The sequence below is a fragment of the Cottoperca gobio genome, chromosome 6 (genome assembly GCF_900634415.1).
Source record: "Cottoperca gobio chromosome 6, fCotGob3.1, whole genome shotgun sequence".
In the NCBI taxonomy this organism is placed as follows: domain Eukaryota; kingdom Metazoa; phylum Chordata; class Actinopteri; order Perciformes; family Bovichtidae; genus Cottoperca; species Cottoperca gobio.
In genome coordinates, this window is record NC_041360.1 from 21,460,504 (window position 1) to 21,487,790 (window position 27,287).

Consider the following 27,287-nt stretch of genomic DNA (forward strand, 5'->3'; position numbering starts at 1 on the left):
CCCATGTCACGCACAGTTGGTACTGTGATACTGTGACAGCCCATATTGGCACCATCTGTTCAGAGGGAACTCATTGTACAACAGTTTGACATGTAAATCACTGCCATTGTATCTGCTTCATATCCGCAGCAGTTAGTAACTTCTCAAAAGAAAAAGCAGTTGTTAAATTGTCGAGGCATTAAATGTGTCAGCTGTTATTTGCGTGCACGTGTGTAAACGGTATCCTCGATAAAGCGATACGATGCAAATGTCTTTCAACAGTTGTCATTCGGTTCCATTCGAATGCACGCTTTTAAAGTTTAATTTAATTGTCTCAAACTGCCTGTCCACAGCTAGCAGGAGTGCTCTCGCCAGCCCGTCTTTAAATGGACAGGAGAGCAGATGAGCTGAAACACACACATGCACACAGTCACAGACACAGGAGTGCACTGACCCCTGAAGTGATACACATAGTATATCAGGATGTCGGGATGGCCCCCAGGGCCTCCGCCTGGGCTTGTGTGTGTGTGTGTGTGTGTGTGTGTTGTCTTTCAGTGTTGCAGGTTCCTGGTTGGTTGGAGCTGAAGGCCACGAAGGAGCCGACTCCAGGTTATATAAGATCCGCCCCATCCTTATGGTGTGGAGGCTCCCTCTCTCTGGCACCACCTTGTTTTATGTTACGCAGTTATGCAGTTATGCAGTTACGTAGCTACACCGCTTATTTATTATTATCTTAGATGTTATCTTAGATAACCGAACAGTACGTTTCTCTGCTAGTCTCATTTATTAGAATCAACATTTTTGTTACATTTGTTAAACAAAATAAATCTCTTTTAAATTACATTCCTTTCTTTTAGTTAATCCCACATGTGTGATTTCCTTATTTGCTAGGGTCTCGGCGCTGGGCCGCAACATTGCATGTGTTTATTCGGGATGCACAATATGGATTTTTACTTTCTCCTGCCGATACCTGATCATTTCACATTTGTGTATTTAAAAAAAAAAAGTTGATAAGATGAGAATGAGCGTAAGAAATGCTGCGATGTAGTGGACGATTTAATATTCTATAGCTCTGACTTAACCAAATCTAACTGCATCACTATTGTTAACACAACAAAAACAACACACACACACACACACACACACACTCTCTCATTGCTCTGTTAGTGGTGGCGGATGGCCAGTCTGAAGTCCCGGGCCATGGTCCCATTGTGCTGGGGTTTTCCACTCAGACACACTGGCATTGGAGGGCCTCATTTGAACCCTCCTGCAAAACCAGAATGCACACACTCGTCGCGTAGACATACGTTGAATCACAAAAAAAAAGCGCACACATGCACTACACAATGTACTACAGGGGTTTACACAAAGTATAATTAGAAAAAGCACCTAACAAAACACATGCACAGAGGCAGGAAGTGCAGCCAGTGGCTCTTGGCTGCCAGTTCAAAGCTCTCCTGTTCGTCATAAGACCAGGTCCTTTATGAATGTCCTTGCTCCAATTCAGTGGATTTAGAGTGACAGACAGGCTGCCCACTCCAGTGAAAGGGGGCATCTGTAGCCCAATGTGTGTGTGTGTGTGTGTGTGTGTGTGTGTGTGTGTGTGTGTGTGTGTGTGTGTGTGTGTAAAGCTTAATTCAGGATGGGCCTCCTCTAGAACGAGTATGGGATCAATTAAATCGATTAAATTCTTGAATGAACAGGTAACACAGTTACTCTTTAGGCTGTTTTGGTGTCAGCAACCGAAATCTGAATATGTTATATATTCTAACTCGGGCCTTCTTTGTCACTGTGCCCTTGGCCTTCATATTCAATTGGGAACAAACTGATATGAAGGCTTTTTTTAACCCTAATCTGGCCGTGATGGCTGACTCTCAAGATTGTGGATTGTCTGCACTGTTCTGAAAAAAGAACGTCGGGTCATGTCTTTAGAAAGGCCCCCGTGACCTGAACCTCGACTCTTTTTTAAATAAATCAATGCAGAGTTGATAAGTGTGTCTAGGAATAGACTTCTTGTGGAATTAGGTAATAAACATTTTTTTATAGTGTGCACAAATTCAGGATTGAACTGTACTTTGAGCTGATGAACGTCAGAGTTCACGATTGTAATTCCCCATCTGCATCTTCCATCGCAATTGCTTTCTTTAAAAAACTCGACCCGGCATAATCTGCAGCATAATTCATAATTATCACTGTCTGTAGCTTCTTTGCTGTCAATACGTCCGTCGGTGTTTCCATTGTTTGTGTAGACAATCCCTAACCAGTTCCAACCAGAGCTGATAGCTGCTTCAGTTAGTAGCTACAATAACTCTCCCACAGCCAGTGAGGTGGAAGCAGTGGATGTGGACCCGAGTCCCCACTTCCCCTGCTCATTCCCATACCCATTCCTGTTGTGGGGACAGAGAGGAATCCATCCGGTCACACGCTGTGCAAAACCACGCAGCTAGGTCAAGGGGATCGTTGCTGGCTGCAACCGTGCCAGATTGTTATCACTGAATAATCCCCTCTGCGAAGAGGCAATGACACACCAACCCTGTTATTCTATAACACTGAAGATACTCTTTTTACAGTATAGCCACACATAACCTGCTAGATATTGTTTCTGTTAGGCTACAGCCCACAGCAGCTCACACTAAATCCACAAACAAATGTAAGTGGGAAAGATGCCACAATGTATTGCACCATATGATTGTATGTGTGTGAGATCAGTGGGAATGGCGGTGCAGGAACATCCCATCGACTTCAGTTAACATGGCATGTTTTATGCAAAATTGCAATTCAAAGTGCATGCATTACAATAAATTAGGGACGTAGCAGCGTAGGAAACACAAATGCAAGTCGGTTTGATTTGATGTAGTATGCAAATGCGTGAAGCTTTGGTCCTCTGGCGGGGGACACTAAAAGGGGCCTTGGCCTAATGAGCAAACAACAGGCCAGTGTCACAGGAACAGATGGATCTGAGCGAGGCAAGACGGTCAGAAATACAAGCAGGTGCTAATCTTCCAAGTGGCAGATAATAAAGTCTATTCAGAGACAAACAGGCAGAAATGCGTGCTTTACTTCCTGACTTCATTTTTGAATAATCTGCAATTTATGTAAATCTTATTTTGGTTGTACCAAGAAAAAGAGAGCATTACAGACAGGTAGTGATGAAGACATGCACACAATAAGACTTTCATCGTCTGCCCCTGAGAGAAAAGGCTGTATGTGTGGTGTGGTCTATGTGTGTATTTCTAGTACTCTGATACTATGATATACTTAAGGTGGTACACACATATTGGTTACAGAGATATGACAAAGAAATAATCTTGATAACACCACTTTAAAAGTAGCTAAGATAGTGTATGAAAGCTATTTTTTGTTTATTTATGTTACGCCTGTGCACAGTTGTATGAGTGCATTTGAGATTACAAAAAAAAAAAAAAAAAGACTGTGACATGAGGCGTTGTGTGTTGCATGAGTGCTGGAATTAAGATGTGAAAAATAGTCTCAGCAGGAGATGTGACGATGGGAGAGTTTAGTGCACTCTGGGCCCCCATAGCAGCAGACACACAGAGAGAGAGAGAGAGAAGGATCCATATCAGTGTCCATATCAACTGAGGCTCCCCTGGGTTTGTTGCTTTAAACAAATCCCTGCTCTTCCTATCTCGGTCACAACACTCCCAACACTGTGTGTGTGTGTGTGTGTGTGTGTGTGTGTGTGTGTGTGTGTGTGTGTGTGTGTGTGTGTGTGTGCAAAATCAATGTCTAGCGGCTGGGAGAGATGTACTTAGACTGGGGGTCTGTGTTTGTTTTAAAGCAGTTCAGGGTTCAGTTGGATGAAGCCAAAAATAACATTAAGAGTAAAGTTTGTATTTGTTGCGATGTGAAATCTTTTTTTATTTTTTATGATTGTGTTTTTCATGACCCTTTGTCAACATTTGCATTTATGACACATTACATGTCTGTAAATGCTCATCTTCTATAACAGCGCCTCTAAATCTACTAACCGAAGGATGCTTATAATGTCTCGGCTAATTAGCATCAAACTAAACTAGCATGAACGCTTCAGTTCCAATGCAAATTCCCTTTCCTGGGTCTTGCCCTGGGAGATTGTACTACGTGGCCCGAGTGAGCGAACCAAAGTGGAGACACATATGTCTTGCATTTGGACATTAAAGCCGACTATTATGAGATTAAATCAGGGACTTGTGATATTCGGTTCAAATCTCAGCTCCCACCAGCCGCAGTCACGCAGAGGGAACTTTCAAACTGATATTATGTTCGCTTTCTGCCAAAGCTTCACAATCAGCCGCAATGAAAAGGAAGTGAATAAAAAGGTGTTTTGTCTTGAATTGTAGCTCCGATAGATTTGGTCCACGGGGGAAGATTCGGTTGATATTGTAAAAGCTTTTTCAAACTGCAGGTTAAAAGGGTCGTAGGCCTAAACATAGAGACTTTGTGTTGCTGCCATGCGCTCGTACAGAACACAAATACACACACATGCATCAAGTTTGAAAAAAATCCAGGTATCATTTTTTCAGCTGCAACTTTCACTCTGGTGGGGGTTGTTACTTGATTGGCAGGCAAATTAAAGCGTTTAATTGTATTTAAAGCAGAAATGTGCCGTCATGTGTCGTGAATTATCATAAAAAGGGGCCCAGAGCAGCGTAGTTGATATTTGATATTAACATTGTTCTTTGCGCTGATGAGCCTGCGCCCTGTAACAAGCCTTTTCTATTATGTGGAGATTACAGTTACATGTACAACACAAATCACAAGGATGGGACAGAAACCTTCATCATGTCAGTGCACTCAAGAGAGAGAGAGAGAAAATACATTTGAATGAGCAAGTGTGCTTATGTATTATTATCGTGTGTGTGTGTGTGTGTGTGTGTGTGTGTGTGTGTGTGTGTGTGTGTGTGTGTGTCTCATGTCTTATCCATGCATACATCTCAAGTTGCTTTTCTTCCTGTACCAAACTTCCTGGTGCCTTTTTCATTTAGTGGACATAGTGTGTGTGTGTGTGTGTGTGTGTGTGTGTGTGTGTGTGTGTGTCTGTGTGTGTGTGTGTGTCTGTGTGTGTGTGTGTGTATCTGTGTGTGTGTGTGTGTTTGGCAGAGTGGGAGCTCCTCTGTCCCTGTCTTGTGGGCCTGTTAGGTGATGAATGACCTTCAGGCCCACTAGTGACAACTCAGCTCCTAATGACCAACTGGCTGACTGACTAGTCCTAATGGAGAACTTGCGAAGCTCTGGGAAGGCATAACACACACATACACACACACACACGCACACACACACACACACACACACACACACACACAACCACAGGAGGTTTCATGTATGACATGTACACACAGAAGACACTCACTATTATGGTACACATTACACATACTGAAAGGGTGGGGATTTATTCCTCTCTTCTCTCCCTGGTGAAAGAAACTCATGACAGAAGTTGTTCCTACAGTATTTATCACTGACACGGGGTATGATTGTATCATATTACTTAGGAGGGAGCAACCCCCCCCCCCCCGCCCGTATTTTCCTTTCCAGCTCGGAGTCCTATTCAGGGCCTTCCAAAGAAGTTGAAGCGGGAGTCTGGGGTGGGGTGGAGGGGGATGGAAGAGGGAGAGAATGAGCGAGTATGGATAGAGGGAGAAGGAAAAGGAGAGGCAGAAAGAGGAAAAGAGGGAAATAAATAAACTGACAGCGAGAGGAACGGTCCCTTACTGCCTTCAGTCAGCCAGCTGGGCTCGGTCCAGTTGCTAGGGGTTCTGGAAAAAGAAGCCATCATCTGCAAACCATCATTCAGTGTCCACACTTGGACCTGCTTTCAGCACCTGTCACCCGTCCCATCAGTGTGACAAACTGAAATAAACATCTCAAACGAATCCATTACCACTGAACCCAAAACTCATCTTCCTCTTGCGTTACTAAAAATAATTTAAAATGAAATCGCCCCCCCCCCCCCCCCGTTTTCCTTCCATTCCTTCATTTATGTTTAATTGTTACGAGTCACATGTTCATACGCAAAGCTGTCAAAAGTGTGGCTGAGGTTTACAAGCTCTTCAGTCCCGGTGCACGCTGTGTTTTTACACTGAGATGCACTCAATCAGCCTCCTCCTCCTCCTCCTCCTCCTCCTCCTCCTCCTCCTCACACACGTGCTACACGCTTTACTTTTCAATGAACTAGTGTCACTAAGAATAAGAGGAGGCCAACGTATTGCAGGGTGTGAGTGGAACACTGACAGTCAGCACTGTGATGGAGCTGTTGGGAGTGTCTTCTGTAGTTGGACGAGCTTGAATTGCAGCCGTGACAAAAGATTGAAAACAAACTGAACGTATTCACAAGTCACAGTGATGAAGCGTCGCACGATGTTCGACTATAATCATTGGTGTGCCCTCAGTGTCTTCAGAAAGTGATGATTTTAGCTTATAATGTGGAACTGTATTCATTTGTTTTCTTGTATTTCAAGCCAGCGGGCTCTAATACCGCTCTGTGTCTTTAGATCGTTGTGTGACTTGGAGTTTTATATCGTGAGTCCAGTTCTGTCATTATCCTTAATTCTTCCTTAAAAGTGTGACGAAAAGTAGCCAGTCAGACGAGGTTATGCAAAGAAAAATGGACATTTTTCAGACCTCCAACCTTATTTTGGCTGTCTTGGTTCTCATTGTCCTCCTCCAGGTCTGACACCATTGGATCTGTCTCATCCTTGACTGATAGCAAGAAGAGAAAATGAGTTGCTCAGCCATTCCGACTCCATTGAGTCAGAACAGTCCTCCGTGAGGACGAATGCCAGCCCCGAAACTTCAGTCTAGAATAAAGAAAACTCTTGAGGTCAAGATTTCTGTTGGCAAGAGGAGCAGGAAAGCTGTGCAGCACTGCTGTGTGTTGACCAAAAGTAGGCTATACATATGAAGTCTAAGCCAATTTGTTGTTTTTACTCATTGAAAACCAAAACAAAGTTGCTTTTCTCTGCAGTATAGACGATTATAAGCTGTATTCACGTCTCAGGTAATCATTGTCATCTTCTTTTGATGATCTCCTTTCTGTTTGAGTGTACAATTGTATTTATGGATGGAAAGAATACTACAAATGCTTGATTAAGTGTGTTGAACAGCCTAAATGTGGCTAAGCACAGAGCGTGTGTATTCTTCATGCAGCCGGTGGTAGTGGTCTCTATTATGTTGTATTCTATTCTATTGTGAAGTTTTTCCATGCGGGGTGTTTCCATGGTTTTACGGCGTTGCAGGTGTGTTTATGGTGCAGCAGGTGCTGCTGGCTGCCATCCTGTGCTGCGAGGGAGGGAGGGTGTCACGGCCAATATACCAGGGAAAGAACCTCTCACACATGGCACTGGTATTGTAGGCCTCTGGAAATTCCATTGAAACAGCCTGACACACGCTCACAGCGAGCACTAACACATGCACACAAGTCACATAAATACACTAGTGAGAAGACACATGTGGATACGAGGAGATACATGCACACAAGCACACACAGAGACATGAAAGAAAGTCACTTTTCTTGAATCACTATTTGGTGAGAATAATTCAAAGCATTGAAATGTGCATGGAAAACAAAACAAAAGGTTCTTCTGCCTGTGCAGTCGAGCATGCCCATCAATTAATGAATAAATTAAACATTTACCGTTTCAAGTTGTATGTTATAACTACGAGCTTCCACATATATATTTATGTAACTCTTGTTGACACAGTAATATCCATCCGTTGTTGCATCAGACACAGGATGCCTTTTTCACTCGGTGTCAAGGTAACTGCAGTTAGATGTGTTCTGTCCTCTCTGTAGGGGGCACTCTCCCTCTTCTTCCCTGCCTCCCTTTTTCTACTTTCTTCTTTCTGTCGATTCATAACTCCTTCTTCTGTTTTCATTTCCTCACTCTATTTTCTACACCTCCTCTCCATGCACTTAAGTGTTCTGTTTCCTTTCTCCGTTTCTCTCTCTCTCTCTCTCTCTCTCTCTCTCTCTCTCTCTCTCTCTCTCTCTCTGTGTGTGTGTCATTCCCTAACGCAGCCCACTACTGGTCGACGTACACAGTGTCAGACTGCACTATGTAAACAGGGGAGCTGGCTACAGCCTAGGTTGCATTAGCAGACAGCGGGATGTATGAGCATGTCTCAGTGTCATAAGGGTCATGGGGTTTGCCTGAAAATGGTAACAGTGAACTTATGCAGCACCTCCCACCTTTCCCTTTCACTGACTCAAACACACTCACGCTTTCCTCTCCGACTGTGAACCAGGCCGTCTACTTTCTCTATGAGCAGTGTTGTTGACCCGACTCCTTGGCTGTTGTGTCTCCCACTCGTTATCACAGAGCAACAAATATTTACGTCTACCCTACGTCTCAGAGAAACATTCTCATGGCCTCCCTTATTGGTTATGTCACCCAGCGGTCTTGCTGTGCCAGCACAAGTTCATTTTTAGTCATGAATCATTGTCCAGTAACTACCAATAAGACTCCTTTACCGACTCCCCTTTGTGCCCGGGACGCTAGTGGGTAATTACTATATTTACGTCCTGCTGGATGGAGCCAGGCTGGCGATCACCTGGGTAGCTACACAGGTATTCCTGTCGCACTGTGTAATTTTCATTTTATACCAGGGGCAAGCTAAATATTTGCATTCCACCACAGGATGAGCCTCCCCCCCTCCACAAAATGCTAACTCTCCCACCGTGTAAAACTTCCAGTGGCTCTTCTCCCAGGCCTCTGAATAATCTTAAGGTGTTTGTGGCCCCCAACCTGCCATTACACCATCGGGGTGATATCATGGTACGGGTTTATGTGAGAGGGCGGAAACAAAACGGCTAAGTGGTGTACTTGTACTTGTACGTGCACGTGTGTGTGTGTGTGTGTGTGTTTCCATCGAGTGTCAGGTGTAGTGGACAACTCCACACAGAGGAGGGGTAGAGAGTCACTTCCTCCTCCTCCTCCTCCTCCGACTTTGATGTCGAGACTCATTTCCTGTCGTCGCAGTACTAGAAAGAGCGGGGAAGGGGGGGGAAAACATGTTCTTTTGAGCTTTGTTTTTGGCTCGAGGCCTTTCTCATTACATGCAGAATAGTGATTGCGCCAATAGGGATTGTGTGAACTTCAAATTCTCAACTCAAGTTGGAGAGTGTTCCACATTTCACTCGTGTTTTTCCAAGTTTAATTTTATGGATGACTTCTGTGACATGGGAAAATATTGCAGTTTCAGAACAAATGAGCGCTCACTCCACTCAATCTCTTTTAAATATCATTTGTTTGACACACAGCTCCGGAGGACTGAAGGAAGACAAACGTCTACATAAGTATAACAGGTCTGTAACACATATTGAGTCAGAGAATCTTTAACTGCCCCCCCCCCCCCCCCCCCCCCCCCCAGGGGAAAGAAACAGAACATTCTGTTATTGTTTTCAGAGAGGAAATAATCCGTTAACAGTAAGATGCGCTCCGCTGGCTGCCTTATTTATTTTCAGAAGCAATTAGGGTCCGTTAATTAAGACCATAAAGCGCAGGCAGAAGTTGTGCTCCGGGCTTATCCATGGCACTCAACCTGGCACGTTTCTAGGAAATGAAATGGTGAAGTTTAATCATTCACTGGAAATGGAAAAGGCTAGTCATCAGGGGAGACCTGGTCTTAATCTGTGAGGGAAACTCATTTGATTTGCGCTTTGACATAATGGAAGGCTGCTTTGGTAAAAAAAGATTATTCATGCAGCAGATTATTGTAAATTGAACTTTGAAATGAAAACATCAGGTCTGTCGGGTAGATTTGGTTACCGTTTCCTGAGAGCCTTCATCAAGTCAAACAAACCATATATGATAGATGACACCACCTTGCTAATAGAGAGAGAGAACAAAAGTTAATATGGGCAACTTTCTCATACGTAAAGTGAAATAAGGCTATGTAGATCTGTTTTTAAGTCTACATAGCACTCACCGGTCATGTGTGGTGTCCAGTGGACCAGGTGACAGATGTTTATGTCTCTGATGTCGGACTCTTCACTAATGAACTGTCAGTGCTGCAGTTGTGACAGCAGCCCTCAGCGGAAAAAACAAAAGAGGACCTATAGAGAGCCGCTTCACCACCGACATGTCAGCGTGTGCGTCCGTGCGTCCATATGTGCGCGTGTCAGTGTGTTGTGGAGTATGACCAAGTATACAGCATGTCTGCACTACTTTCTTTCTGGTGTATTGCTAACATGTGTGTGCATACATTAATAATCTACTGTACATATGGACGCATGTTTGAGTATGCACCCTTATGTGTTAAAGGAGGTATTTGTGTGTGTGTGTGTGTGTGTGTGTGTGTGTGTGTGTGTGTGTGGTTGTGTGAGTGGGGGTGTAGGTGGAGTTGTCTAGGGATCAGCACACCTGTAGGTGGGTGTTCATTACAGCAGGCCTGAGTGATGGCTTGGCCTATGGGAGGCCCTTGTTCATTGTCATCTCCCTTCACTTAATTAGCCCTCACTCACAGGTCAGAGGAGACCACTGAAGGCCCCCTTGTGTGTATGCACGCTCACACACACACACACACACACACACACACACACACACACACACACACACACACACACACACACACACACACACACACACATGCATATGTTTAGGATTGAGCTTTTTTACTTGATATGGTGCCAGGGGATACACAAGTGCACGCACACAACTCAGGCGCGCTCACACACACACACACACACACACTGTGTCTACACCTCCCAACCTTATCACCAAACCACCTGTGCATCATTTGAAGACAGATTAGACTGGCACAGGCTGGCCCTTGTTTCGTTGATACGTTGAAATTGCACCTCAGTAGTTGTTCAGAAACAGCAGCGTGGAACCAAACGTCTCTCTGTTTTCATCTCTATCGGGGACTTTCACTCCAGGAGATTAGAAGTTGACCCATTACTGGGAATTCTGTAAGCAGGCCTCATTGTTGGGAAATAACACTGAGCTCCACTGCAAAAAATGCAAAGGCTGAACACATACTGTACATGAAGAGAAGTTTATTTTCATAGCTGACAATGGCATGCTTGAATCCCCTCTAGGTTTGCGTATGGTGTGCATGTCCGCATGTGTTATTCTGTATTAGTTGTTGCTGTTGCACTAATGTGGAGATAGATTGACACACACGTATAATCTAAAACAGAGAAGAGGTCTCGGTTGGACATTTGTTGTAGTGTAGATGCCGGGGCTGGCTGCTCTCTGTGGCGTGTGTGCTGGAGTTAAGCTGCTTATTAAATGACATTGCTATACCCGGACCCACTTGGCCTCCAGCGAAGAGAGAGAAAAAAAGGATTGTGAACGTGAAATAGGAGTAGTGGGGGGAGAAAAGAGAGGGAAGGTGTACAGTATTTTTAGAGAGAGTGTATGAAACTGTGTGGTTGAGGGTGTGTACCGTGTATTTTCAGTGTGTGTGTGTGTGTGTGTGTGTGTGTGTGTGTGTGTGTGTGTGTGTGTGTGTGTGATGCTGCTGCCTGTGTGTGCAAACAGAAATAGAATCATTCAAGTCATAAATTCTGCAAGAAAATAATGCTATTTTTAAATATATCTTCACAGCAATATCTTGTGAAGATGCAGCTGGTTTCATGGTATGCACTTTGTGTATTTAATCCACGTGGTCTTCCTCAAATTTTGTAAAATGAAATAAAGTTTATCGTGCAGACTTCCTTTGCAGCAGCAGCAGCAGCAGCAGCAGCAGCAGCAGCAGCAGCAAAGCAGAGATTTCAGGGGGAGTCGTGGGTACTCCCAGCTAATAACATTTCATTTAATGAAGCCAGTAGTATTTCTGCTCTTTGCTCCCTAACTTTACACCCGTCCACTCCCTCCAACGCCACTCACATGTGTTCTGGCATTGCTCCGGGGCCTGGGGGGGTGGTAGAAGCCGGGGATGGGGAAGACAAGGAGGAGGAGGAGGAGGAGGAGGAGGAGGAGAGGGAGGGGGTGTGGGGCGGGCTGTCTCCTTTAGCTCCTCTTCCCTTCCCTCTTTCGGACCTGTCAGGCAAGCGGCCAGGGAGTAATGTGGAAATGTGGCTGGCTGGCGTCGACTTGATTAAGTCTGCGCACGTGTCTCTGCAGAGAGGAGACCCCAGGCTTAATCACCCCGAGCTCTGACACTCTCCTCCTCCTCCTCCTCCTCCTCCTCTGTCTCTCTCTCCTTTTCTCTCCATATCTCTCCTTCTCCTCCGCTGCCTCTCCTTCTCACTCCTCCCACTCCGCAGGCTGAACGCATGATTTTTTTCCCTCTCTGCCCTTTTTTCTTCTTTTTTTTGTGCTGATTTTCGTTTTTTTTCTTCATTGCTTTTTTTCCCCTGCCCTCCCCGCTCCCTGTGTGTAACTGACTTTTCTTTTGTTCTTGAAGCCCTTTTTTCACTCTCTTTATCTTGCACTCTTTCTCCCACTGCCCTTTCTCTCGCTCTTTCCCTTTTCTTACCCCCCCCCCCCCACACACACACACACACCCCTTTCTCTCCCTGTTGTCTCTATGTGCATGTGTTCGAGGCCCTCTTTTTGTGAGTGTGTGTATCCTTATCTGAGAGAGAAGTGTTGAATACACATATGAGCTATTGTGTGTGTGTGTGTGTGTGTGTGAGTTGTGTGTGAGGTTGTGTTTCCCATAGTGCAGCAGTGTGTGCCGCGCAGGAGTGGACAAGAACCTCTCTTGACAGCTCCAGGCTACCTCACCTCCTGCACGGAGAGGATTTCACGTATGAAATGTCCTCCCTCCTGCACTGGCTTCATGCCAATATAGCACATACAACCCTCTATTTTAAAATCCTACACACCCTTTCACATGCTGCTTCCTCGACGGAGCTTTACATATGCACATGGTTAGTGTGTTGTTTGGTGTAGTGGAGTAATATAACAGCAGGCCAAGGCTGAAGCAAGTTCTAGTTTATCATTAAAACGAGCAGAATAGACTTTCTGTCTTAAAGGAAAGTTTGAGTGTATAATATTAGAATATATTTCTACACACATATAGAGTAGTGAAGTTGGAAAAGCTGCAGGTTCTGGAAGTATTTTCTCCATTTCACATCAATGCTCCTCATGTTTGTCATTTATAAAGATTATGTTGCTTTCCATGGCGTGTTAAATGACTGTGTTTGCTTCAGAACCACTCGCCTTGCTGACCTGTGGTAAGGATGCCAGCCAAAGGTACAAATCAGGGTTGCAAGTTAAAAACACTAAAACTGAATTCATCCAAAATTGCACACGGCACAATCCCAAACTTGACTTGAGTCTTGTAACAAACCTGGCTGCCTGACATAACTCTATAGGTGCACACACTAGCACAATACAAACTATACACACTAACTGCACTAATGACAATGGCAGCAGCATGCAACTGTTTAATTATTGCAATACTCTTGACAACCTCTACCGTTGAAGTGGTGATCCAGTATAGCATTATGTGTCAGCAAATGAAAAGCTTGAAATGATTACATTTCTAAAGTTATTCTTAGCCAAAGTATATTTATTTTTGCCTGTTTGAGTTTGGAAATGTGGAGGTCAGTGGCAAGCTGTGAGTGACGGTTTGTTTTTGGGAGTAGGGGGGGGAGGGCGCACAAGGCGGTCCTAAGCCGAGATGGCACAGCGCAGCGGGCTTTCCAAAAGCAACATGCCCAGTCATCATTTTACTCACACGCTCAGAGATAGACGAGGCTCTCAGCATTTTGCCAAGAGGGCCTTTGCCATGCTTATACACACACTTCAGCGTCAGCACACACACACACATGCAAACCACCACATTTAGAATCAGAAGTATACACACAGATGCCGATGCCCACACCTTTAGCAGTGCTACCTCTGCAGTGACTCAGCAGGGCTAATGTGGCGGCGGCAGATGCGGGGGCCGTTGCTCCATCCATCACACACTGTCGTTATCCCAGTGTGCTAAATGATTCTATTAACGCGTCACGCCGGCCCCTGAAAGCTCCCACTGTTCCCACCTCCACAATGTGGTTCGAGCAATCCAACCCATGCGTTGATAATTTGCCCTGAAAAATTGGCCGGGGACAAGCATCCAATTATGGCTTTGCACCCCGTTCCCAGCGCCTCGTTTCAGATAACCGCTCTCATAAACCGAGCTCTTTGAAAGCGAGATGAATCCCGCACTTCTTGACCTTCGTTCCTCGTTTTTTTCTTATTCATGCTGATGTTCTTCTCGTCCTCTGTGGTCTCCGAGTCTTTCAGTCTGATGTCAACATCGCCGACACGGCCACTCAAGTGTTGTATCGCATGCATGTTGACAGCTATCAACCCGATTTTGAAGTTAGTTTACTATTATGACAAATAAATGCCTCTGGATTCAGCCTGTCAGTCAACGCTCTGGGCGCTGAGCCAGCATATCGGTCAGTGTGGAGCAGTGTTGGAAGTCATTTTTCATTATATTCATTACCCTTGCTTTGCAGACTGCGCCGTGTTATTAGGTCAGTGTTGTTATACCATGGCTTTATTACATCAGTTACAACAAATTGTGCATGTCCTTGCACGATCACAAGTCTCATGTTTGTGTGCCTCAAGCTACACAATTAGCTGTCCCAGTGAGTTTATGTGATCTCTCAAATCTGCGGGATTGTTTGACATATTATTAGGTATTATTATATTCCAATACAACAAATATATTCTTCAGCATGGATTTGGAGTTGAGTTTTAATCTCTTGGCCTCACTCAGCTCACTGTGTTCTGTTTTGAAGGTTGGCCGCCGCTCCCGTTTTCAACATTGTCCCAAATGTTGTGGCTATTGTTTGTTCTCCCACTCAAATTAGATTTCATGTCTTTTGGAGCGCAATCTCGAGATCAGCAGATCTGGCTGCTTGCTGCACAAATATCACTCAAATAGATTTTTAAACATTCAAACATGTTCAAGCGATGTCAAAAGTCTGTCTTGTGTTTTTAAACTCCATGTGAAGAGGGATGAAACAGCCTATTATCCATTTACATCGTTTTCACACACCACTGAATGAATGAAACCTTCTGTTTCAAAAAGCTGAAATGACATGGACGAGTTAAGATCATACTTTAGATATCAATACTGCCCCAGGACCTCAACCCGTATTGAAATATTGTTGAAACAGCTGTCCCGTAGCATTTAAACAACACAGTGCTGTTGCAAAAAACAAAAAAGCAATGTTGAACCAAAAGCGTGTCATTTTTAGAGGAGCTTAAGAGCAGTGATCCAGGCCCATAAGTCACCCTGATACACTCCCCTCTCACATCTCATCTCACCAGAGAACATTAGGGGGGTCAATTTGACCAATCGTAGACTCTGCTGCACCCCCGGAGCCCTCTGATCATCTTTCACCTCCTCCTGGGCCCGTGAACTCTCAGTGTACAGACATCTGATCCCACTATAGCAGCAAGCAAGAAGCACTTCCTGACCTGGACCGCTTACACACTCCTGGAGGTGGGATCATAGGCTGTAGTCAGCCTTTTTAATGTCACAGTGTTCCTCATGTTCTTCACTTGTTCCCTATGAGCATAAACAACAACTGCTGCGGACTGTCATTAGTTCCGACACCAGCCTGTGCTCGGCTTATCCCACCAGACTTTTAAAATTGACTCTTGACTGTTTGACCGGGTTTACGCAACTATTCAGAGAAGAAAAGGCAAAGTCCTCTCTTTTTGTTTAGATACGATACAACTACATAAGAAAAGATGCAGTCCTGCCTCTTTGTCTGAATCATGTTCACCTACGAACAGTAATTCCCTCTCAAAGTCCAACGGGAGGCAAATCAGGTGGTAATGGATTCAGCAGCTTCAAGTCTTTTGGGGCAACTGCAAATGAATCCTCAAGCCAATCCAGAGAAGTCCAAGTCAAATCTCAAATCCTGTAAAAACAAGTCTCAAGTCTAAATTCATTATGAGCAAATCACAAGTCAATTGGAAGTCTTTCAAATCTCTGAATGCTGAGTATTCAATAGTTCCTTTCAACATACAGGCCTAATAATCACTCAAAAATGTGTTTTGCTCTTTGTTCCTTCACTGACCTGATGTTTTTACCCAACATCTAAATGTAAGGTGCATATGCACAAGAGGATTGTGTGACTTTAGTGAGGGCACGTACTCATTACATCTGAAGTCTGCAGCTCTAAACTGCTGCATTCTGTTTGCATGGTTGGACAAGCTGGAGCTCTCCGTGATCCTGAAAAGACTTATTAAACAGTGGGAAGAAAAGAACTCATAATCATAATAATTTAATATCTATGCTGTATCTGCAATCAGTCATTAGTTGAGATTTACTGACGCCAGTCTCCTGTCTCTCTGCTTGCCTGCCTGTCTGTCTGCTTGTGTTTGGACTGCTGGCGTGATAACCGTCCAGGCAGGGACGGACCCGGAGACAGAGGCAGTGCCACCAGGAACGGAAGCTATTAAAGCAAGTCTGCAAAGACATTCTCAGCCTCATCTGCAGCCATAAATCCCTCTTCTGCACTATTACTGTTACCATTACCACTTCCTCCAACACTTCATCTCTCTATGATGCTCTCCTTACTCCCAGTTTTAGCATAATGTAATTTCAGTATTGAGTAAGAGCAGAAACTAAAGAAAGTGGAGTTTGAGGAAGTTTGAGTATGGAAAGAAATGAGTGGTAGTTACAGAGGAATGTATTTACTGGTCATCTTGTGTTTTTATTAGCTTATCTTTTATCACTGCGCAAAGAAATACAAGCTAAGGCTTCACTGTGAGCATCAGGGCTCTCTTTCTAGGTCTCTTAAGTTTACAACAAATGAAAAGCATATCTCTGTCTCTCTACACACACACACACTTATCAGAAGAGACCACTCACACTTTAAATCCATCATTCTCTCACTAATAGCTTTACTTGCTAAAACACACTGAACACACTGAGAAGAGTTTAACGAGAATACATTCTTCCTTAGTATATTGAAGCTGCACATATTGATGTAGGGTAACAACGGCTGACATATTTCTTCTGCTTCTCCTCTCTTTCTCTCACATACAAAGAGAAACACAGCAATCGCCATTAGCCATTAGGGAGGCCAACCATAGCTGAAAGCAGGAACTAAAAGGCAGACCACTGAAGAAAGGCCTAATTAAACAGCAGTCTTTAATGTCAGACAGCCCCCACTGTAGCCCCAACCACACATGAATGAAAGAATAATGCTCTTTTGAAAAGGAGCACAGTTTTATAATCTAAACCCATTGGTTTATGAAAGAGAAGCCCCTTAGCTAAGAAGTCCCGTAGGTCACCCTCCATCTCTTCCTTTCTCCCTCTTTCTTTCCTTCTCTTCTTCCTCGCTCTCTCTTCTCTTCTTCCTCTCTGTGTCTCCTGCTGAGTCCATAGCCAGGGTTAAGCCAGGCTTAACGTGGGCAGGTCTGTGACCGTCACCTCCAGCAGGCTCTTGCTCCCCCGAGGTAGTGGCGGTGCTAATTGTCCCTCGACGTACACACAAAAAACGCACATGAACGGCCATGTGGGTTGGCATGACCAACCACTGGGCTCATGTGCTTGGATTATCAGAGCGCTATGAAAGAGAAACAGCCATTTTAATCCAAAAAAAATGGTGGCTATAGTGGGGCTAAGAGCTGAGAGGAGGGGGGGGGGGGGGGTGCTTGGGTGCTCAGGGGCCTCAGTGCCAGAGGTTATTCCAAAAAATGATTGGAGGAAATCTCACCTCACCTCTCCACTGCCCACCCCCAGAAATCTCCCCACCCCACGAGGGGACCCCCCGACTGGCAGCAATAAATAGATTCTTTCTCTAACATGCCTAATCCTGCTAAAGAGCAACAAATCCTATTAGGCCATGAATTATAAATCCTTCTTCACCACCTCACCCCCTCGTCCCCCACTGGAGAAACCCAATCGCCCTCCTGTCTTCATAACATGCACGCGCATACCTACACACTAGAAACACACTAGACCTCAAGAATGTTGGTCTAAACAGGGAGGAATTGTAAGTGTTGGATGTCCATGCATTGGTATGTATGTCTATATATGTGTGCCTGCTCGCTTCCATTTATACTAGATGCTGGTGGATTTGTGTGTGTGGCCCCATGCAAGGCTTACTAGTCCCCACTTGTCGGTCTGCCAAACTTTTATAGAGATGTACAACCGCAGGGATACTCTCATACCCACCAGGGTCAGAAAATACAAATGCTTGTAAAAGTAAAAATGAGGGACAAGAAATGCTGCCAATAGCGGTTTGCTGTTATACATGACTCCTGTTATATATTATTTATTGTTCAAAATGTAGGGCCTTTAACTGTAGTTGATTTGTGGGACACAGCTTGAACAAGTAGAATGTGTTGGCACCATAAAGAGCAACAACAAAAATATAAAAAATATGGCAAACTGCAATATTGCAAAATGCAAAGTTGTTGTTAGAACTGCGGCACGAACGGCTGCTAGCTAAGCCTTACATGTCCTGGAACAGCCAATCATAACTGTTTACGCCTCGGGGCGCACAGGGGGTGCCACTCGGGGAGAACGCCCTGTCATTGGTAGGCTTTCCACACAGTTTCAGCCACAAAACTAGGGAGAATATCTTCAGTCTCTAGTTGGGCAAATCGTTTAGCGACTGACTTTTGAGTCTAGTCGACCAAAGTTTAAGGAAAATATCAGATTCGATGTGATGATGGTGCTAGACGAAGGTCGGTGAGACATTTCATTTCAGCCTAGACTCAAAAGTGTTTGGCTGACTGACCAAGTGACTGACATTGCCATCGAGTCACACCGCACACCTAAACAAGTGCACCTGAATCAAACCAGATTTATGGGTAGAAATGCCCCGATAAACTCTTTAACATGCATTCTCAAATTACTGACGCACCGTAGGCTAAACATTTAGACTAAACGAAGGTCTGGCACCAAAGAGCAAAGAGGGGGTCATTAACCCCAAATCTATCCGACTCTCTAATTAGGCTCTCTTTGAAGAATAGTCACAGCCTCGTCCTCCTCTTACGGCTACACCTTGGGCCTGGAACATTAACCCTTACAACCTGAATTAGGTGGTGACATCTATAAGGTAAGTTACTGTGCCAAACTCTTTTTTTCAACTCCCAGTTTGTCGAAAGCAGGAACTTCTAGAACGTATCTCAAGAGGATCGACTCTATAGGGTGTATGAGTGTGTAAAGAATAGTGCAATATACAGAGAACCAGTATCTGCGTTATATTTAAGAACCCATGGAAACCATATCCTTAAAATACCTACAATGAGAGTTTTCTGTCTAAACTTTACACATAACAATCTTAGTTCCTTGTGGTTGTGATACGTTAGCAAAAAGCTTTTTTTCCCACGGCTCTAGTTTTTTTCTGGGCTGTCTAACTGGAAACCTCCTCGCGCAAATCTTTAGTTAATTTGGCAGTTAGTCGTGTCAAGAAGAGTTCACCAGTCATTAGTCTACTTGTTAGACGAGCGCTCCTCTCCAATCTTCCCTCCGTGTGGTGGGAAAGAGCAGTGTCTGTCTCTGTTCTCCTCAAATAATGACAGGTTGTGAGACTTGGTGTCATTAACATTAAACATGGGCGGGACTTTTTTTCTGAGGTCACCAGGATGTCGAGCATTCAGGAGTTATTTTCATTGGTGGGATTCTTTCACGACCTTCAAAAACTGTGTGTACTTTCAGTCACATGTACCTTTTAGAGGTATGTGGGGTATACTAGGGATTCTTTGCACAAGCAACATAGTATCTAATGGTTTGACTCTAAAGAAAAAAATAATATTAAAGCTCTCTATTTGTCTGCATTTGCTTTATACATTCCTGCATGTATATACACATGTCCTCTGTCGCAGCATACAGTAGTCTTACAGTGTGTTTGTGATAGAAATGCAGCAGTTTCAGGGTGATAGCAAAGAATCTGTGGCCTCTCTCTCGTTTTCTCTCTCTGTGGCCACACACATCAAACATGGCTCTTTCTCTCTGTTCTCTCTTTGTCATCAGCTCTTAATGGGCACTGGGCTTTGATGTGGCTCGCTTGCTGCTATTGTCTCCAGCATGTCTTGATCAGTGTCCATTGATCTGGAGGGGGGGGGGGGGGGGGGGATAATGAAAACAAGTAGAGCAGACACAGGGAGGAGGGAAACAATTGTAGCAGAAGTCCTATTTAACTAGCTGCGTCTTGCTGCGTCGAGTGCGGTTGAGTCTTGTGTCCCGTTTGAGAAAAAGAGAAAGTTACAGTAAGAGACAGAATGCAGAGGGTGAAGGGTTGAAATAGACTCCAAGCACGGGAGAGGGAGAGACAAAGAGAGAGACAACGTTTTAATCAAAAATGATTGTTGTCCTGGTTAACAGTTACCATTTAGGAGCTGTAGTCAAAGAACTCTTCAGCTGTGTGGAAATACAGCATAGGTCGGATTCACTTTTGATGTTTTCCAATCAGAAGAAAATGGAAGTACAAAATAGAGGACATGTAGCTCTATTGTTTTGGTGTTGACATGTTTACCTGAAAACAAAGCGTTTTCACGAGCAATAAGCATCTTCAGACTTGAGAAAGACGAAGGTGCGTTACACTTCTCGCTTGCAAACCACGCTCTACAATCCCACAGGACAAAATTCACATGGGAGAATTTCTTGCAGAACGGCTTAGAAGCCCATTCATTTAAAACCCCTCATTGAATGGAGAAACTTGGCTGTTGCAATATAGTGTCTCACTTATAATTCTTACCACGGCACCCTCTGGCATGCCATCACTTTTAGATCAAACATGCCTGAAAGAATGTAGTCATCTTATCCTTCCAAGATATGATAAAGGGATGTCTGTTTTTGAGGAGAACAGAGGAGCACATCTCTTTGATGGACCAAAGCACCAGTCTTAAAGCTTATCTCACACACACACATGCACACATACACACACACACACACACACACACACAGATGCACACACAGACACAGGCCAACAGTCTTGCTGGGCCCTGACCGTAGCACATCTAAGGCTGCTCTCTCCTGACTGACTCCAAGGTTATTGCAGCGCACCATGGAAGCACAGGATATTTGACGGTCCCCTGCCAAATAAAGAGCCGAGAGGGTGGGGGGGGGGGGGGGGATGGGGATGGGGGGGGGGTTGCCATTGACTACTCCGAGATCTCCAAAGTGACCATCAGAAAATGAAAAAAGAGAAAACTTATTAAGAGAGAAGGGTCCAGGGGAGGCCATGGGGCTAAATCTGTCACAGCTTTTCAAGAGAGGGACAAGGCCAGTCCATGACTCCAGCAACTACAGCTTGTACATGACTTCTACAGTTGACCTATTGAAGAATAGCGAGTCTGTTGAGAAGAGCCAGGAGTTAGGGTTTAATCCGTGAAAAGAAAAGAAAAACCACAACCAGCCTTCCCAGTAGAGAGAATGAATCATAGAGTGCAAGACAATGGGAAATATATTGAATTCGTGGTGGGCGAGATCTGAGCTTTGCTGACTCGAGAGGAGTCCCCGGGATACATCGTGCGTCAAATCTTCAGATGAAAAATAAACACGAAGAAGAGAAAAGAGACGGGGGGGAGGCAGAAAGAGATGAGCAGGAGGCAGAGGCAGAGCTGGCAAGTGTTTGGAGGGAAGCATCAGTAGAGAGATGCAGCAATTACATTCCTTCAGTTTCTGTGTGCCAAATGTTTAATGGAGTAGAGGGGGGGGAGCAAAACCCCTCTGTGTTATTCTTTTATCACACTTACCCAGGGAACATGTGTGCGCATTTGTGTCAAATGCAGGAAACGAGAGGAGGGCAAGGAGGGAGCGTGGTACAATTGTACAGCGATCAAAACCGCACATGTTTTTTGTTTCCTACATGTGTTTTCTTTCCCAATTATGCTCGGACCTCCGAGTCCCAAAAAAACACATCCTTCTCATGATCAGCGATGGAGAGCAAGGAGGTGGGGGGGGGTAGAATCTTTTTCTCCAAAATAGGGCCTCATGCTCTTTATGTTTGGCATTGTTTGTGTGCGTTTCCTCCTATAGCTTGGGCAGGAAAAAAGTCAGCAGCCCGACAGCCTTTGATGTTCATGTTTTATGGTCCCATGTCAACGCATTGTCTGTTAAGTCCTTTTGTTGTCCTCCGCCTAATTAAGACCTCAGAGGGACTTGTTGACTCCACAAAGACCCTAGTTTGGGGAGGGGGGGGGGGTAATGTGTGTGTGTGTGTGTGTGTGTGTGTGTGTGTGAGTGTGCATTTGGGTGTGTCTCCTTTTATTTTGGACGTAGTTGGAGAGAAATGTTCATTTTCTGTTCGAGCGCCGTTTGAGTGGAGAAGAATGAATCTCTAGCTGCAGTTAAACACACACACACACACACACACACACACACACACACACACACACACACACACACACACACACACACACACACACACACATAGAACAACTACATTTGTGCTTGTCGTCAGCATGCGGCGCACATGCTCCAGACAAGTGTGTAGAAGTGGCAATGCAATCCCGACAATGTTTTAATATTGCTTTCCATTACCCTTTTCATTTCCACCATCTTCCTCTGGGTCTCTCCAGACGTCGGTTTGCTGTTAATCCACCCCTCTCAGCAGTTACACTGCTCCTGCACACACCGACCCGCGGCTTACCAGATTAACTTTGATGTCTCTGATACCAACAGATGGCTGAAAGGTCACCTGTCTCTGAGACATTCTGCACATGAAATAGAAGTCAAAGAGAGAAATGGGCACACACAAATGGAAACCACCACTCACCGAGCACACAGGAGCTGTTATTTTATTATATATTTTTCCCTAAGTACTTCCTCATGTCACATGTAATCCTGCATTCTTTGTGCTTTACTTGATTACAGAATCAAGTCTCTATAATAGTACATCAATAAGCATAGAAGGGCTCTTCAACAATCTAACACATTGACATGCAAATGCACAAAGAATGGATTGTTACCACCAACTCTCTGAAGACAGTAATAATTTCTCTGATGGACTGCTATTGCAATGACGCTCATTTGCATAGAAAGGGGCCAAATATATGCATATTACCTCATTTAAATATGTACAAATAGCACAGGAGCAGCGAGGCACTATTTGTTTGGCGGCGCAGTTAGGGGTGCATTTCCCCCTTTGGTGCTTTGAGAATTACACGGTTTCTTTTTGTCTTATTTGTGCAGGTTTTAGCTGCAGCAAAAACCATGAAATCCTTCTGTGAATTCGCCCCAGACACTCTTACTGGGCAGTATTGAAGGGAGTGGTGAACACTGATGTATTGGAACACAACCTCTTTCTGCACTTCTGCACGGAGTCATGCACCTCTGACCTTCTGACCTCCTGAAACTAACTTTTTTCTTAGTTCTGAAAAATGACAAACATGGGTGGGACTTAAGAGCCATGCAGAGAGCTGATGATGAACAGTCTCACTATGAAGGGTTAAAAATCACTGTACACACCTCAGGTTATAAATAGCCACTAGTGTTAAGCGTTTAAGCTAAATACAAGAGTGTCAATAATGTGTGACGTCTGTGGAGCTTCTTCCATGCTCTTAAAAATACGATACGCCTTTTCTCAAATCCACGTGATGATTTGAAAACTGCCGGGGTGTCTGTGTGTCCATCTGTGCCTGCACACTACTACTCGTGTGTTTTTAATCACCACTGAAATCCAGTCACTCAACACATTTCCCGTCCGTGTTTTTCTCATTATCTATTTTCACCTAAAGCACACATGATCCAAACATGCCGCTGTCACATGTGGAATATACAAGGATGTGTTGCAACACTTAGCTGACAAATAAATCACATGAGCACCGGCGCACAGCACACAGAGAGACTCCTTAAAAAAACAAACACAAGTGCATGTCTTACAGTCACTGTGGTATGGTGTGTGTGTGTGTGTGTGTGTGTGTGTGTGTGTGTGTGTTGTTTGCATCCAGTGGTTTCTGTTTCAGTGTTTAGCTCCATACCAGTGGGTTTTCTTTTTTTGTTGACACAGATGTGCTGCTTTGAGCCAAGGGACTTGTGTTTTGGGACTCCTCTTAATGCAAACTGAGTCTGTGTTCCTTCTGTTTCACTTTGCAACCGTAGTTGTGACCGATAAGGCGAGCACTGAGGGAGAGCAGGGGTTAATCTGTGTCAACACATATGGTCAGAGGTTAAATGTGTATTTTGTTTGTACGTGAATGCATTCATGTCTAAGTGTATGTGTGCTCTCATTTCAGAGCCACATGTATGGGATTGCATTGTGCACACATTGATTCTTGAATGCAGCAAAAGCCAAATGAACTGAGTGTGGAGCGTGCAGCCTTTCTTGTCCAACAAGGACTCGTCTGTAGAACTTAACCATCAGTGTTTTTCTTTATACTAAATCAGTCTCCCTTTCTGTCACAGGTTGTCCCATGCCCAAAGATCTGCTGTAAAAGTCCTCCGCAGGATGCAGTACTTTGTGGCCAGGAAGAAATTTCAGGTAAGCAAAAAAGACAAAATCCAGAAGAGGAAAGAGAAACGGACTGGGAGATAAAGAGAGAGACAGATTGAGAGTGAGAGAAGTGTGTGTGTGTGTGTGTGTGTGTGTGTGTGTGTAATGTTTGTGCGGTTATACAGGATGAGCAGGGGCAGCCCCAAGGGCATATATCAGCTCCAGCGCTGACGTGCATGTGTACGTGTGCGTACGTGTGTGTTTGTGTGTAAATGCCTGAAACTTGCACCTGCATGTCTTCTTTGTGCTCACTTCAGTTCAGGCGTAGTATCAAGGGAAGTCTACTAACCTGTCTCTGGGGCTACAGTAGGAATTCACTGACTGTACTGCACTCACAGAAACCCACACACACACACACACACACACGTGCAGAACATGGCCTCCTGCAGTACTAAAGGCTGCAGAATTGTCTTAAAACATTTTGTGCAGTAAATAATTTCAGTGAAAAGAAAAAGGAAAACGTCATCTTGTTTGAGATACTTTGCCCATCATTTTCCTGCTACATGTTATTGTCTAATGGTTACTATATTCTTACAGTTTCCAAGTGTTCGATATGCTTTCAATTATGGCCTAAGTGATCTCAGCTGCAGAGGCTCTGCTCTGTGTGTACCAAGGATACCCTAAAGAGTTCACCGGGTTCTTTCTGATGCTGCTTGTATCCACGTCACACCAAACAAAGCTGTGAAAGGACCTTAATACGATTGCTTTCTACATGGCCATGCACTTGTCAGTGCACGGGCACACACACACACACACACACACACACACACACACACACACACACGCACACGCACACATAAGTTAACAATGAACCCGTTGCACCCAAGGGGGTAGGGGGAAGTTTTTTGGGGGGCAGAGCAACGGCGGCTATGGTTGACAATGGCTTTTGTGTCCCTCCAATTGTGTGTGTGTGTGTGTGTGTGTGTGTGTGTGTGTGTGTGTGTGTGTGTGTGTGTGTGCACGCATTGATCCACAGCAAGCGCGGAAGCCCTATGATGTGCGAGACGTGATCGAGCAGTATTCCCAGGGTCACCTCAACATGATGGTCCGCATCAAGGAACTGCAGAGAAGGTGGTGTCTTTGACCGTGTCCTGCTCTTTCTTTCCCACTTTCTCTAAACTTTGTGTCAGTTGTAGAAGGAAGAAGTCAGAAGACATGAACATACGAGCTCATTCTGAAGCAAAAATAAATAGGTTGCGTTAAATCTTTAGTCTTAATTGGGCCTTGTTGCCTTGTTGCACAATGAAGTGTCACATTGTATGTATGAACATGTGTGTGTCTGTTTGTCCGGCCCTTAACTAGACTATACTGACATCACGGTCAGCTGAACTGGGTCATGAAGACAACAGGAAGAAAAGATGGCTCCAGTACACTTTCCTCTATTCAGCTCAGGACTGATAGGACAGAGCTTCACTGGTCTCTGATTTATTACACCGTGTTGTGTTTAGTTGAGCACTAATGACATCCAGTCTTTACTAAAAAATAACAGATCTTGTCTTCTTCCTGCAAATTCTCTCTGCTTTTTACTTGATTTTCAAATTTCAGGTCATTTAAGTAATAAAGGAGTAATGCACTTTGACATTTTGAAACCAGCATGGCATCATGACGTGTCAGTAAATTAACAAAAGACCGATTCTTTTATCATTTAATACAATTATTGACTAACTGCACTGATGTTAAACTCCAACACAAAGAATCATAGAGCTGAAACTCTTTTATAATCTCAATTTTAGTCAATTCTTTAATGTTTCTGATAAAGATCTAAGCGTCAAATGTATTGTTATACATTGTTTTGCAACTCGAATAAACACCTCAATAATGCAAAGACCGCTTTGCATCTAACGGGTCACCAACATAAAATAAATACATGTGATTGCTGTGGTATAAGTCCGCCCTTGATTTGAGGCGATGAAAAGAAAAGAATGCTTTTTGCAAATGTATAGCTGACTAAAAGTCTCGATGTTTATTTTGACAGCTTCTCAATAAGAATACATCATTTAGCATTGTTCCCTTTTAAAACGTACATGTTTTTTAGCAGTGAGTACCGTTCACGCTGATCCCTGTTGTTTGATTTTATTAGCTCTATAAATAGTTTTTTATTGTTTTAATATTATTGTAGCTGAAATAAAGTGTTTGTACCTTTCTCAGTTGAATTACTTCTCTCTTCCACCCCCCCCCCCCCCAGGCTGGATGGCACACTGGGGAAGCCAGGAATGTTTCTTCCAGGTAAATACACCACACAACACAACAGTCTCCATATGTGATAGACAGCCATCACTTGTCACTCCACCTCTTGTGTTTACACCTCGCACATACACGAGCTGTGCCAGACTACATTCCAGAGAAAGAGTCCCTGCGTGCGTATGTCTCTGTTTGGATGTACATGTATAGTGAATGAATCGATTATAGATTACGTCTATTTCATTATCTTCTAACTGTACATTATTAGTGTTTTATTAATTAAATGTTGAGATATACAATAATCAGTTATTTAAAAGATCATAACTCTTAAAGTAACTTATTTCTTTGATCAGTGTGATAAACTGCTCCTGACACTGAAAATGACATTGAAGGAACAAACAAATCCCTCGCTACTGATTGGTTCGCTCAAAACAAAATAATAAATAATAATACCCCTTCCCAAAAAAAATGAATAATGGCTAACATGAGGCATAACATCGAATGAATAAAGTGGAAATGTATGGAAGTTCATTTTTCCTTCAGGTTTAATTCCCAGCTCTTTATAACCAGTCGGCCAGTTACACTCTCCGAGGCTACGCAACACACATTTCATACACAGATATACACACACACACACACACACGCAGTATGAATAAATGGTTTATACTCACACACTGATGAAAGTCCTCTCTGTAGAGTTGTTCACACGTCTGAAGAGAGTTTGTCAGGACAGTGTGTGTAATGCAGAGGGATATAGTGGAGGCTTAACTTACCT

General features: G+C 44.0%; 1 protein-coding gene across 1 annotated transcript in view; it reads left to right on the top strand.

Moving 5' to 3' along the window:
* The window catches only part of kcnq1.2 (potassium voltage-gated channel, KQT-like subfamily, member 1.2), a 148,162-nt gene that overhangs the window by 68,716 nt on the left and 52,159 nt on the right, over positions 1–27,287 (top strand). Inside the window, exons 14-16 of the mRNA XM_029434006.1 lie at positions 24,244–24,319; positions 25,308–25,402; positions 26,517–26,557. Of these exons, the coding sequence (XP_029289866.1) occupies positions 24,244–24,319; positions 25,308–25,402; positions 26,517–26,557 (212 nt within the window). The remainder of the gene's footprint in view (positions 1–24,243; positions 24,320–25,307; positions 25,403–26,516; positions 26,558–27,287) is intronic.